General features: G+C 37.2%; 1 protein-coding gene across 1 annotated transcript; it reads left to right on the forward strand.

Moving 5' to 3' along the window:
- The first annotated feature begins 7,921 nt into the window (after positions 1-7,921).
- On the forward strand, positions 7,922-9,389 carry LOC145565159 (uncharacterized). The gene is made up of 3 exons (XM_081625245.1): positions 7,922-8,293; positions 8,606-9,071; positions 9,310-9,389. Exons 1-3 carry the CDS (start codon positions 7,922-7,924, stop codon positions 9,387-9,389), a joined length of 918 nt encoding a protein of 305 aa, XP_081481371.1.
- Positions 9,390-14,508: the final 5,119 nt, after the last annotated feature.

The raw sequence follows: 14,508 nt of genomic DNA on the forward strand, positions 1-14,508 counted from the left end.
AGCCTGATAGATATCTTGGTGTCGTATTAACCGAGAATCTAGACATCCTAGTAGTGGATGGAGACGAACCAGAAACCTACAAGCAAGTTATGGCAAGCTCCGACTCTGCTAAATGTCAAGAAGCCATGAGATCTGAAATGAACTCCATGTTTGAAAATCAAGTATAGGACTTGGTTGATTTACCCGAAGGTTACATACTTATCGAATGTAAATGGATTTTCAAATTGAAAGCCGACAAAGATGGAAATGTATTCATTTAAAAAACTAGACTGGTAGCAAAAGGTTACATGTAAATTCACGGTGTTGATTATAATGAAACCTTTTCTCCTATCGCAATGCTTAAGTCCGTTCGGATCATCCTAGCAATTGCTGCATATTACAATTATGAAATATAGAAGATGGACGTCAAAAGCGCCTTCCTCAATAGAATTTTGGAAGAAACTGTGTATATAACACAGCCTGAAGGTTTTGTCGACCAAAATAATGCTGGGAAGGTATGCAAGCTTAAAAAGTCTATTTATGGGTTAAAGCAAGCAAGTAGAAGTTGGAATCTGCGATTCTATGAAGCCATCAGCAAGTTTGGTTTTATCAAGAATCCAAATGAGTCTTGTGTTTACAAGAAGGTTAGTGGGAGTGACACCGCCTTCTTAGTCTTATATGTCGATGACATATTGCTCAATGGAAATAGCATTCCGACGCTAGAATCTATAAAGGCCTGGCTTGGAAAATGTTTTTCAATGAAAGAACTGGGAGAGGCACAGTAATATTGGGCATCAAGATCTATAGGGATAGATCAACAAGGATGATTGGATTGAGCCAAAGTACTTACATCGATAAGATACTGGCACGATTCAACATGGAGGAGGCCAAGAGGGGTCACCTACACATGTCACATGGCATGACCCTAAGCAAGAAGCAATGTCCAAAGACACCTAATGAGCGAGAAAGGATGAATCAGATTCCATATGCTTCGCTTATTGGATCGATCATGTATGCCATGATATGTATTAGGCCAGATATATCATATTCCTTGAGTGCTACGAGCCGATACCAATCAGACCCAGGGCAGGCGCATTGGACTGCGGCCAAGAATATCCAAAAGTACCTAAAAAGGAAAATTGATAAATTCCTGGTGTATGGTGACTCAGATGAATTAGTTGTTGAAGGTTGCACCGACGCAAGCTTCCAAACAGACAGAGACGATTTCAAATCGCAGTCAGGATACATATTCTGTCTAAATGGAGGAGTGTTTATTTGGAAGAGTGCTAAGCAAAGCACTGCTGCAGATTCTACAACTGAAGTCGAATACTTGGCAGTTGCAAAAGCATCTAAGGAGGCAGTTTGGATTCGTAAGTTCGTTGGTTAACTTAATGTGGTACCCTCCATCAAGGGTCCAATAGCCCTCTATTGTGACAACAATGGAGCTATTTCTCAAGGCAGGGAGCCAAGGGAACATCAGAGGGTGAAATCGGAATTTGTAAAGTTAGAACGGACGACTATGTAGCCGATCCACTTACTAAACCTTTGCCTCAAGTGAAACACAACAAACACGTTGAGGCAATGGGAATCAGGCACGTTGGTGATTGGCTTTAATTTCCTTGTTAGGTGTTTTAATTAATTTTTGAACATTTTAATGTAAAACACTATGATGAACCATTCAAATTTTGGAGTAATTTAATTTCATGCAATTTTATCACTCCGTTTCTATTTAATTATGGTTTAGGATTAAATATTGAGTCCATTGGATTTTGAGAATATTCAAAATAGGGTATCAAGACCAGTCTTGGATAAAGAAACACCTATTAAGTGAACATTGAATATTGTAATCGAAAATTATCCTTAATCGAGGTCATTTAAATGATGGACGATTAATGACCACTTGAGATTAGTGTGTAGTTTGATTTATAGCACCGTTTCTTGTGCTACAAGGACATGATTGTCATAAATCATTTGCAAGAATATTGGTTTAGAACCATACTGGATCGACCTATGAGAATACTTTAAGAGATTTAAAAATCGTCATAAGTGCATTTCTCATTATGGCTATCGGAACCTCTTTCCTCGACCATGAGTATTGTGAGTTCTCTTGTTTGAGTACTAGTCTGTTTTGATGTTTGTCAAACGTCTGCCGTACATGGGGATTATAACGGCAACACTCGGGCGGCTAGGTCCTCTTAGTAAGAGAAGCTAACAGTACAAGACTGGGAATGTCCCCTTATTAACAATAGGGAACATGTCTTTGTTGTTTACAAGGCCTCTCGAAGAGCGAGACTGTGAAAATGCATGGTCGTGCTCAGATGGATTTTAATAAATCATCTGCTTATTGACAGTCGAACTCGAATTTCAAGAAACACTTCTGGACGTAAAAAGGATGACGAATAATCTTACCTTATACTTCATGAAGAGATATTAAGTGACATAGGAAATAGGTTATACATAAGAAGCGTACTTGTCCGAAAGGACAAGTGGGAGATTGATAGGAATGATGTCCTTCGAACAAGTGTATTATTCCGGTAGGGGGTTCGGAATTATTAGAAAGCTAATTATTCAGTGAGGTCAAGTGATCGGAATGCCTAGTTAGAGGCCGCTTCCGATCAGTAATATTAATGTATAATTAATATTACAACTTAATCTTGACTGAACCCTTCGGATCACACCCAAGCAAACTAATAATCCGTCATGACGAATTAATCCGAAAAGAATTAATGAGTCGCTCGAGTATTATGAATATAGACGTCGAAAATCAAGCTAGGAGCTTTGAGACCGAGCGGCGCAAGTCGAGTCGATTAATAAAAGACGAGAAGGTACAAATTAATTAATCAACGACTACCAAAATACCCCTAGCATCAGAATGCCCCGAGCAAACCGAGTGCTAGGGGCAAGTGGTGCTAGCATGCGCGCCGCACCAAGCTGAGGCTACTAACAGCGCTGGCTGGTGCGTGGCACAGCATGCTAGCACGCCAATGCTAGCAAGCGGCTGGCGCGGGCACAACTAGCAAGCTAGCAGCGCTAACGAGCTAACAATATGCTAGCGTGCTAGCACCCCTAGCAGTAGGAGCGTAATAGCCTCAGCCAGCAGCCCGCAAGCATGCGCAACATGTTGGGCCGAGGCAGCAATTGCCCGTATAGCTGGTGCCCAGCCAACATTCCCAACCGTAAGCACCAGGCGCCAACAAGGCAGCCTTGGTGCCCAAGGCAAGGCCCGCCAGCTGGCGCCAGCTGGTTGGAGCCGAGAGAACAAAGGGAGGGTAGTTTGGGAAGCTTGGGGAGCAAGGTTTGGTCCTCCCCTTCCCTTGTGGTCCTCACCTACCCTCTCCCTCCTTACTTGACACTTGTTGGTTAATTATTGCATTGCTTTTTCTTTTGATTTTTTATTTAAAAATAAAATGGAAAAAGGATTTTTACCAACACTCCCACATTGATGGGAGAGTGGAATGTTGGTGGGAATTCTCTATAAATAACAATGTATTGGGATTTGAGAAACCCACTTGAGTTGAACTCAATAGGGCATCTCCAAAAGAGAGAAAACCTTTAAGTTCATTAAAACTCGGACGGGTCGTGTTGCGGGTAGATTTCCGTTGGAGGTCTACGCACTTGCGGGAATCGAATCTTTCAAAGTAAGAGCTTGTAAAGCGAGCAAAGCGCGCATCAAGGGTAAAATTGTCTTTCTCCTTATCTTGTTAATTATACTTATTAGTTATATTAATTATGAGCGAGTCTTGGGGTCGGGTTTTGTTTCCGCGGAAAGTCGGACTTTTGAAACCCAACAATATAAGCATCAGCCATACACAATAATCAAGAATCAATTGCATACAAATCACAATCAATCATTCGATTCATCAACATAACCTTCATCCATTTCCCTAGAACAAAATCTAAGCAAACATGATGAACAAAAACATGGAAAACAAGCTAAAGCAAGAATTAAAGCAAGAATCAAACTAGTAAACTAATTAACTACTAAATCAACAAACAATTAAGCAAAAACAAGAATTAATGAAAGAAAAAAAAGATGAGAGAAAGTTAGAAAATCTCATTGAATAGATGAGAATAGATTCCACAAAGCTGCTTTTTCAATATCTCAAATCTCCATTGAAATCCAAGATTTCTCTCTCTAAAAATACTCCTAACTAGAGAGAGAAAATCCTAATCTAATCCTAAGAGAGAGAAAATAAAAGAGAGGCTAAAACTAATCTAATCTAGAGAGAATAAATAGTTAAGAGGGTATTAACCCCTAAATGGGTTTTATAATAAAAGCTAAATAAAATAAAATAAAAGTTAAAAAAAAGAGAGAGAGAGAGAGAGAGAGAGAAATGAAACTAATTAAAAAAATTAAATAAACAAAACTAGAAAAAATAAAAAATAAAAAAATAAAAAAAATAAAAAGGGAAAACCAAACAAAACCCACGAAATTCCATCAGACCCCAATTCCCCTTTTCTTCATTCACTTGCTGCTCTGATTTCATCATCATCCACGCATCATCATCATCAACGACCATAACTAATTCAAACACCAACATTCAATCAAGACCATAAATCATCATCTTGACCGTTATCTCGTTAATTATCACGTGAGAAGCTCGTGATACGGTTTTTACACAACTAGATGACCGCGCCCGCAACTAGGCATCTCCCAGCCATCTACAAGAAGTTAGACAAGGCTAGAAGGACGCCTGTCCGCGCCCGTGGCAGCAGCAGCCTCACCCGCGGTGGCCTGGGTTTATCCTTGCTGCTCTTTGGTGCTGATTTGAGGTACTTTACGGGCTACACTGCTTTGGGGGTCGTTGCTGGCGGTTTTGGCGACTGACGATGGCTGCGTTGCTGGTGATTTCGGGATTCCGGTTGCAGGTTGGTGATGATGCGAGGGAACAGGGGATGTGAGAGGTTGATGATGGAGCTTAAGTGAGGGAGATGCGAATTTGGGGGTATGAGATGCAGTGGTAATAGGCGAGGCTGCCGCTGTTGTAGTTGTTGCAGTGGTGATTGGAGGTGTGAGATGGAGATTGGGTTATAGTGGTGCAGTGGAGAAGTGAGTTGACTCGGTGAGATGGTTGTGAATTTGATGCTGTTGCTGTGATGGCATAGCTTGGAGCAGGGGAGTGAAATTTAGAGCAAAGGTGGGTTGTGGACTTGTGGTGTAGGTTTAGGAGTGTGTTGAAGGTTAACTAGGCAGCAGGTGGGGATGAGATGTGCTTGCAATGGCTTGAACTCAAGACTCCATTTATCACTTAAAACTTGAGACACTTGTATTGAACCTCGAACCTCGATAATTACCTACACACAAAGACAAGAGGAGTGTTGGGAATAAAATAAAACAAAAGAAAATAATAAAATAAAATGGATTAAACAAACTTGAAACTAAAAGAAAATAAATAGAAAGAGAGAAGTGGGAAATTATTAACTAAAACAACAAAATTAAGCTAAAAACTAATAAAAATAAAAATAAAAAATGACCAAATTAAAGGGTAAAAGAAGATAATAAGAAAATAAGAGAAATAAAGGCTAAAAAGAGAGGAAATTATTAGAAACTAAACCAATAAATAAGCCTAAAAACACCCTAAAAGTGGATCATTGGATCATTCAATCGATGTCTTATTTCACACCCTCCGTTATTTTGGCTCGATTTCGAAATAAATCAATCAAATAGTACCTAGAGTTTCTCCGGGTACTGTTTCATTGAATCCTATAGCCAATCCTACAGCAAATGTTGCTGGGATGGGTGATAATAGGTCAGATGCCCCCCCTGAACAACCAGCACAAATTCTGCGAGCTCAGAATGTGAATTCAAAGAAAGGAGTATCTCAAATGAAGATCACTGCTAAAGGGTTTTCCCTATCTTTTGTTTCTCCTCTAATTAGAGATGGCAAAACAGCGGCTCAATTAAAGAGTGCACAACTTGATGAAGGAAGCAACAAATGGAAGCACACAACTGTTTTCTATGTCTTGGGATTCTACCCAACCATTGTTGCTGTCTCAAGGTACATCTCTAGAAACTGGAGTAGTGTCCTTAAGCCTGATATCTATTGGCATGATGATGGTTACTTCTTGATTAAATTGCAAAATGGTGATGATATGAATACCATATTGAGTGCTTGCCCTCACATGTTTAATGGTAGACCTGCAATTGTCAAACCATGGTGTGAAAAATTTAAATTCCATGATGAAGTGCTGAGAACTATACCCCTATGGGTCAAATTCCCAAATTTTCCTCTAAATTGCTGGGGTGTTGAGACCCTAAGTAGACTTGGCAATGTCATTCGTGTTCCTATCTGTGCAGATGAATGCACATCTAATCAGTTAAGGGTCTCCTTTGCTAGACTCCTTATGGAAGTTGATGCTACTAAACCTGTTCCTACTAGTGTGTGGGTTGGGAGCCCTACTGGAGATCTAGTTGAACAGAAAATAGTTTTTAAATGGGCTCCTCGATTCTGCAAGAAATGCAGCAAAGTTGGCCATGATTGTGATAAACTTGTTAAACCTGCATCACAGGGTAAACAGCAGAAGCAGACTAGAAAACAGCAGACTAGGATTTGGGTTCCTAAGACTCAGTCTATGGCTGCTATTGTCCTGTTACTATTTCTCCTAGTGATGATATTGTTCATGGTGCTCCAACTATTACTCCTGCTCCAAATATTCAACAGAATAAATTAGATAAGGATTAGAGAGTTGTTGGAAGGAAGCATAAAAGTCACAGTTCCTCTTATTCTGTGCTTGGTGTGGTAAACTCTAATCCCTTTTTTGCTTTAACTACTAATGTTAATGAAGGAACTACTGCTGAACTTATCGGGGGTGATGGTAATCCCTCTATAGGGTCATGATTGTTCTTTCCTGGAATATCAGGGGTCTTAATGACCCTGGGAAAGTAGCTGATATTAAGAAGCTGCTTTCTAGTTCTCACTGTGATATTATTAGTATTTTGGATACTAAATTCAAACAGCATAAGAGTAGTTTGTTGCAAAGAAAATTTGGGGTTGCTTGGTCTTGGCACTGTAATTATTCTAATTTCCCTAAGGGGGGAATCTAGATAGGGTGGAAGGATGATTGCATAAACCTTCATGTTCTGTCTTCTGCTGAACAATATGTTCATTGTTTTATTTCTTCCAAGGATTTATAGACTCAATTGTTTATTACTTTTGTCTATGGTTTGCATACTATTTCTGATAAGTTGCAGCTTTGGAATGGGCTTAAAAATCTGTATGGTATCTCTCACCCCTGGCTATGTACTGGTGATTTTAAATCTATTCTTTCTTCTAATGATAGAATAAATAGGGTTGTTGTTACTGATTATGAGACCAGGGATTTACAGAACTGTATTGATGAGTTAGCTTTGATTGAGATCAAGAGTAAAGGTTCCTTTTTCTCTTGGTGCAATAAAGCTCATACTGGTCCTAGAACTTACTCTATTATTGACAAAGGTTTGGTAAATCAGGAGTGGATTGATTGTTATGGGCATGTTGAAGCTTATTATTTGCCTCCCTCTCTTTCTGATCATAGTCCCCTTTTGTTTGATATTTGTGCTTCTCAACCTGAAAAGGGTAGGCCCTTTATATTCCTTAACTTCCTTGATGATCTGATTCCTTTTCTAACACTGTTTTAAAGGCTTGGTCTGATTTTAGGGCTGAGAATGTTGTGGATAATGTCTGGTTAAAGCTTAAAAGAGTTTAAACATTCCTTGAAAACTTTGAATACTCAGAAAATTGGTGATATTTCTCAGAAGGTTAATGTAGCTCAGGATCATCTTCACAGTATTCAAACCTAGATTTCCAGTGACCTGAATAATGAAGCTCTTATTTCTGACGAAATGGAAGCTATCACTTAGGTTAAATATTAGTTAAGAATTTAAGAAAGAATATATAGGTAAAAGTCTAGGGTTGATTGGATTCAACTTGAAGACAACAACAACAAGTACTTCTTTTCTATGATGAAACATAGGCAAATCAGAAATAGAATTGATTCTATCTGCAATGACCAAGGAGTGCTTCTTAAGACCCCTATTGACATTGAAGTTGAAATTACTAACTTCTATAGAAAGCTCCTTGAATCAAAAGCTACCTCCCTCCCTAGTATTGATCTTTCTACTATGAGAAGGGGGAGACAACTCTCTAGAGAATCTCAGCAAATTCTGACCGCTTTTGTTACTACTGAGAAAATTGATTTGGCTCTTAAAGGTATTGATAATCCTAAAGCTCCTGGGATAGATGGTTTTAACTCCTATTTCTTTAAGAAAACTTGGGATATTATAAAATCTCAGGTCTATGCTGGAGTTTTTGAGTTTTTCTCTTCAGGGAGAATGGTGAAGCATTAGAATTGCACTACTATCACTTTGGTCCCTAAAGTTAAGAACCCCTCTCATGCCAAGGAGTTCAGGCCTATTGCCTGTTGTACTGTCTTGTATAAACTAGTTTCTAATATCTTAACTGCTAGGCTTGCTAGAGTTTAAGGGGAAATTATTGATGATTCTCAAGCTGGTTTTATCCCTAGTAAACATATTGGGGATCATATCCTTCTTGCTACTGAACTCTTAAAAGGGTACAGTCATAAGAATGTCACCCTTTGGTGTATGTTGAAGATTGACCTTAAAAAAGCTTATGACTCTGAGTAATAGGGTTTTCTTGAAGCTGTTATGGTTAAGCTTGGTTTTCCTGCTCAATTCATTAGTTGGATTATGGGATGCTTGATTTATGTTTCTTTCTCTATCCTCATTAATGGCATTCCTTCAAAGCCTTTTCTTGCTAAAAAAAGGTCTTACACAAGGAGTCCCATGTCTCCTTTTCTCTTTGCAATTGGAATGGAGTATCTCACTAGATGCCTTGTTGATCTCTCTTTTAATCCTAACTTCAATTATCATCCAAGATGTGAAAAACTCCATTTGACTCATGTGATGTTTGCAGATGATTTGTTATTGTTTGCTAGGGCTGACACTGAGTTTATTGTCTTACTTTTCCAAGCTTTTAATAAATTCTCCCAGGCTTCAAGGTTAGTTGCCAATCTTGACAAGAGTGAAGTCTATTTTAGTGGAATTTCCTCTGATGATCAAGATGCCCTTAGAGATTTGCTTGGGGTTGCTACTGGTACTATTGATGAGTGTCATTTATGGCCCTTAAAAAGAATAGTTTTAGGTCCTTTTTCTATATTTTCTTTCTTTATTTTAAATTAATTTTCTTAGTTTTCTTTGATTTTTCCGCTTTAATAACTCATTTTGGTTTTCGATTAGTTTTATGAGTTTATCATGATTATTGTTCTTAATTTGTGGTTTTAGTTTAGTTTTATTTCATTTTTTTTCTCCTTATTCTTATTTGTATTTTGTAGGTGAAGTTTCAAAGTTTAATTTGTCGCGCTCTCACGGTTGCGCTCTCATTAATTTTGGTGATGAACATGTAATTTTGTGAAGATCAAGGGTTGCCCTCCTCGCGAGCATCATCACGAGAGCATCGTCCATAGGAATGCACGAGAGCGCTAGGAGTGAAGCTTCACGCAAGGAGCCACGAGCTAGCACAAGAGGAGCTGCGTGCCACAAGGATGCAACAGGGGTGCGTGCGCGCAGACCCCCCTGTGCGTGCGCGCAGACCCTTGCGTGTGCGTGCACGGGGCTGCTGTGCGCACACATCGTCGCCTTTCATCCCCTTATTTTTGTTTTATTATTTATACCCCTTGACTTATCCTTTTTTGGGGGATGATGTTTTTTAAGTACTTAATACATTTTCCTAGATTTTAGTAGAGAGAGAAACACTTGAATACTTTATTTGTACTTCAAATTACTTTATTAAGTTTGGATTTCTTCCTTAATCAATGAAAATTAGTGAGAATTCCTTCCCTTGAATTTACTTTTGCTTGATTCTACCTTTAATTCTTGAATGATTGATTTGATTGTTGATCTCTGGTTTGAAAACTTGTTTGATTTGATTTTCTTATTGATTAAGCTTGAAATGATGATATTTGTGATTCAATTTGCTTTGTTTTTCTATTTCATTATGTCTTGTGAGTAGATTAGTAGCTAGGGAGAAGGGGAAGCATGCTTGATTGATAATCTTTGCTAGTTGATGATTCTTGATTGATTGAATTGTTGCAATTAAATTGGTTGACATAGTTTTGCATGTGATTAATATGATTAGGAGTGATCAACCTTGATGATTAATCTAGATTGCATAGCAATTTTCAATGACATGAACCCTTGATTTGAGAATTGCTTTAATTGGTTGAATTTGATTGTGATTTTCCTTTTTAGTCATTCATAGTGAACCCTAGCTTGACTTATAGGAGATAGCTCTTGAATTCTATTGATTGCAACTATTGTTTGTCCCTTGCAACGTTTGAATCAATTGAATTCTTCATCGATTGGCATGATCATTGAGCTTGCATGTGGAACCTTAATCCCTAGTGTTTATCATATTGATTTTCTTCATTGTTTAGTTGATTGGAACTTTAGTTACACCCTCAATTTACCTCTCCTTCTTTGAAGTAGCTTGACCATAGGCTATAGCATTCTCCCCCTCATTCCTCGTGGTTCGAATCGGACTTGTCCTATACTAGGAATAAGTTTGATTTTCTTAATTGTTTGATTGGTGGTGCTTTAGATTTCAATGACCTAGATTACCACACATCAACTATCCCTTTTAGATACCTTGGTGTTCCCCTTTCTTCTAAAAAGCTTAATATAAGTCAATGCAAACCTCTTGTTGAAAGAGTTACTTCCATAATTGAATGGTGGGCAGCTAGGCACCTTTCTTATGCTAGGATGCTTCAGTTGATTAAAAGTGTGCTTTTTGGAGTTCAGACTTATTGGGCACAAATCTAAGAAGATTTTGAAGGAGATTGAAGCTAAATTTAGAGCTTTCCTTTGGACAGGGAAAACTAACCCCTTAAAGAATCTCTTGTCTCCTGGTCTTAAGTGTGCCTTCCCAAAGTTAGTGGTGGCTGGAACCTTATTTCTCTTCCTGAGTGGAATCATGCTGCTATCACTAGTTTTCTCTGAGATCATGCTCATAAAGTAGATAACTTATGGGTAAAATGGGTCCATATGTACTATTTCAAGAATAAACCATGGTGGGACCTTCTAGCACCTAAAAATTGTTCTTGGGTGCTGAAAAAGATTTTGAAGTGTAGAGGTCTTGTTGAGAAGATAGGAGGTTGGGATACAATTATGCATGCTGGTAAAATGAAGTTTAAAAAGGTTTATTAGAAAACCTTTTTGCAAATGCCCAAAGTTGCATGGAAAAGAATTATCAGAAATAACCCTGCCTCCCCAAAGAGTCTTTTTATTACTTTGTTAGCCTTGAGAAACAGGTTGCTCACTAAGGAAAAATTGCAATCTTGGAATATCCAAGTTGATCCTACTTGTTTCCTTTGTTCTACTATTCAGCATTTGTTCTTTAGCTGCTCTTTTGCTAAGGGTATATGGCATAGGGTGCTGAACCTTTTTTGTTACAACAGAACTGTTTGTTCTTTCGATTTTGAAGCTCAGTGGATTGCTAAAGTCTACATGAAATCCGGTGCTAAATACAGGCTTCTCAGTATGTGTTTTGCTGAAAATTTTTACAGTACTTGGCTTTAGAGAAATTCCTTGATTTTTACTAGTGAGTATAAACCTGCTGAAGTGGTGTTTAGAGATGTTTTGTATGTTGTAGCCTGCTGTAGACACCTGATTGTGTCTCCCCAAAAACTAAACCCAGTGATGAGTATCTTTCACGTCATTTGATTATCAAACGAAGTGAAATGTGAAAGAGTCTCGTGATTCCTCTGTTTTTATTAAAAATAATTCATTTCTGTTTTCAAAAATCATTCATTTCTTATCCTATTTATGAAATACGTCCAATCCAGTTTAGTTTGGTTCATAATATGGGTCCAATAATTGTGTAGTTGGATGGGGCTTAAAAATACCTTTCCGACGATATATTATAAGCCCAATTCCGAGTTATAATGAGGAAGTTATAGTCAAAATACTAAACTGGGCCTAAAAGGAGTTTATGTGCGACCCAATGATCATGTGGAGGGTCCATTAATCTTAATTATATTTCTAAACCAATTAGGATTAATTAGAAGCTTTTATAAGTTTCTAAAAGATCTTAATTATCATTTTTGAAAAGATAAGACTAAAGAATTTGAAATTGAGTAAAACTTCATTTTGAAAGTCCTAATTCTACTCGAAATGAAAGACGTTCAAAGACAGTCAGATATTATCTTGGTGACTCATAATTTTTATCCAAATGTTATATGGTTGGATAGCTCTTGAAATTATATTTCCAATGATATATTATAATATTAATTCCAAGCTATAATGAAAAAGATATGAAAGAAATACAAAACTCTATCCAAAACTTCCCTTCCACTATTTCATTTATATCTTTTATTCTAAAAAATATTTTAATCTGATTTTAATTGGGTTAGAAAGTACACTTCAAGAGCTTTCCAACGACATATTATACGCCTTATTTTGACTTTTGGATCAAAAGTTATGATAAAAACAAAATCTGCAAAAAACTGTCTTATCGCGCTGCGATAAAAGGAATTTTAATCCGATTCGAATTATGACTCTTTTCTAATCGTTTTCGGCCATTTTTCTCTATAAATAGGGTTTTTTTCCTCCGTTTTTACTTACCAACAATCATCAACAATCATCTATTGTATTCTTTCTCTTCTCTCTCTATGCTAGAAGCTTATTCTTTCTCCGTCTTTCTAAGAATTGCCTTTTCAAATACAACATTCCTCATTCACGAGATTTAGACACACCTATCCAAGCTTGAAGTTTCCTTCACCCTAGACGTTAAAGGTTGATAATTACTGAGGGTTTGGTCCCAAATCCCTATTTCAATTATTTAAATTAATAGTTTGATTTAATATTTTATTGAAGTTACTAACGTGTGTATTCTTTTGATAGAAAGGGATACGAGGCAACAAAGTGAATAATTTCATTGCTATATATCTTTTGAAAGCATGCTTAGATTATTTTAATTCCTAGTATTATGTTAGGATGTCTATATATCTTTTGAAAGTTCGGTGTTCGGTTTTGATTAAGGCCAAAACCGAAGCCAAACCAAATTAATTTGGTTTTGGATATTCCAAACCAAATCCAAACCAAATTAGAATTCGGTCAAAATCAAAACCTAATTAGAATTCGGTCCAATCCAAACAAAATCGAATTTCAAATAATCAAACCGAATCCAATCTAAAAACCGAAATTTATTGACCGTAGTTTTTAAGGTTTGTGAAATATTAAAGTAAAATGAACAAATTATTTAGTTTTAATGATAAATTAACTAAGATCTTATAATTGACAAAACATCTCAAAATCTATTTTATTACATTAGTTCTTACAAGCCTTAACTAATAATATAATCTAAGACCACTCTTGACATATAAATTACATAAGAAAACATTCAAATGTTGTCCTTCCTATATTCTTCTTCCTTGCAAACACCTTTGCCTCTTCAAAAACTTCAGTTCTATGTTCAAATTATCCCAAAAAAAAAAATACATGCCCCGTTTTAAATAGATAGAATTATTCATGCTATACTTCTAGTTGCAATTCACATGGGGCTTGTATGTTGTAATCACAACTGTATTATATAAATCAAATTCGTAGATCAAATTACATAATTTTAAGCGTTGTATGTGAAATGTTGTTGAGGGAAGTTGAAGAATAAAATGGAAATTAAGCAATAACTTACAAGAAGCTAAGAGAAGAGAGATGAAGAATGTTCCATGAGAGAGAGAGAGAGGGGGGGGGGGGGGGGGGGAGGGTGGCGGTAAAGGGTTGTAAAAGTTAGGATTTTATTATTATCTATTTATATGAGAATGTTAAGGTTGGGTGCTTGGTGGGCTATAAATTTGGGCCTAGCTTAAAACTAAATCTGGCTGCACACAGATATTTCTAGCATAAACAGAACCAAATCATCAATTGGATCGGTAATTTTTTTTTCTAATTTGGTTCGGATTGGATTGAAAATTTTGAAAATTCGATTTTCGATTTGGAATGCACCGCACATATGGATATTGACAACCATGAAATCACATGAACAACATTGAAGTCCATGTACGAAAAGGCTCATGCTAACGTCGGATGCAGAAATGGAAACAAATTCGGCGCCATGAACGAACAAAGAAGTTTAACCGAAATAACAAAAATCAACGACCAAAGAATATGAGTCATGATAGATGGGATCCACCTTACTTCTTTGTTGCAAGTATTGCAAGGAAACTTGCAATTAATACTGTTATTATGCTTGAGCAAGAAGAGAAGGTTGATTTGGTGATCTAATTGAGTTGGATGCTCATCATTTGACCAGCAATTCAGGTATGTGCAAAGCCTCCCGGCCCCTGCCCGGACTTTGGGTGGTAATGTGGTGGTGATCAGATGGTGGTTAGGGTTTTGGGTGGTGGTTATGGATAGGTGGGTGGTAGTTACATGGATGAAGGGGTGAGGTGGGAGAAGAAGGATTAAAGAAAAAAATAAAAAATAAAAACAAATCAAACCTATGATAGGTTGAAGGTTATTAAGAAGGATCATTTTGA

This window comes from Chenopodium album, chromosome 10 (genome assembly GCF_948465745.1).
Source record: "Chenopodium album chromosome 10, dcCheAlbu1.1, whole genome shotgun sequence".
Lineage (NCBI taxonomy): Eukaryota > Viridiplantae > Streptophyta > Magnoliopsida > Caryophyllales > Amaranthaceae > Chenopodium > Chenopodium album.

What these genes read in the sequence shown, in the direction of transcription:
- LOC145565159 (XM_081625245.1), top strand. Translation starts at nt 7,922, where the DNA reads ATGAAACATAGGCAAATCAGAAATAGAATTGATTCTATCTGCAATGAC. An exon ending in TTTTCTCTTCAGGGAGAATG is followed by an intron (nt 8,294 to 8,605) that starts GTGAAGCATTAG and finishes TCTGAGTAATAG; the next exon opens with GGTTTTCTTGAAGCTGTTAT. An exon ending in TTTGCTTGGGGTTGCTACTG is followed by an intron (nt 9,072 to 9,309) that starts GTACTATTGATG and finishes TGTATTTTGTAG; the next exon opens with GTGAAGTTTCAAAGTTTAAT.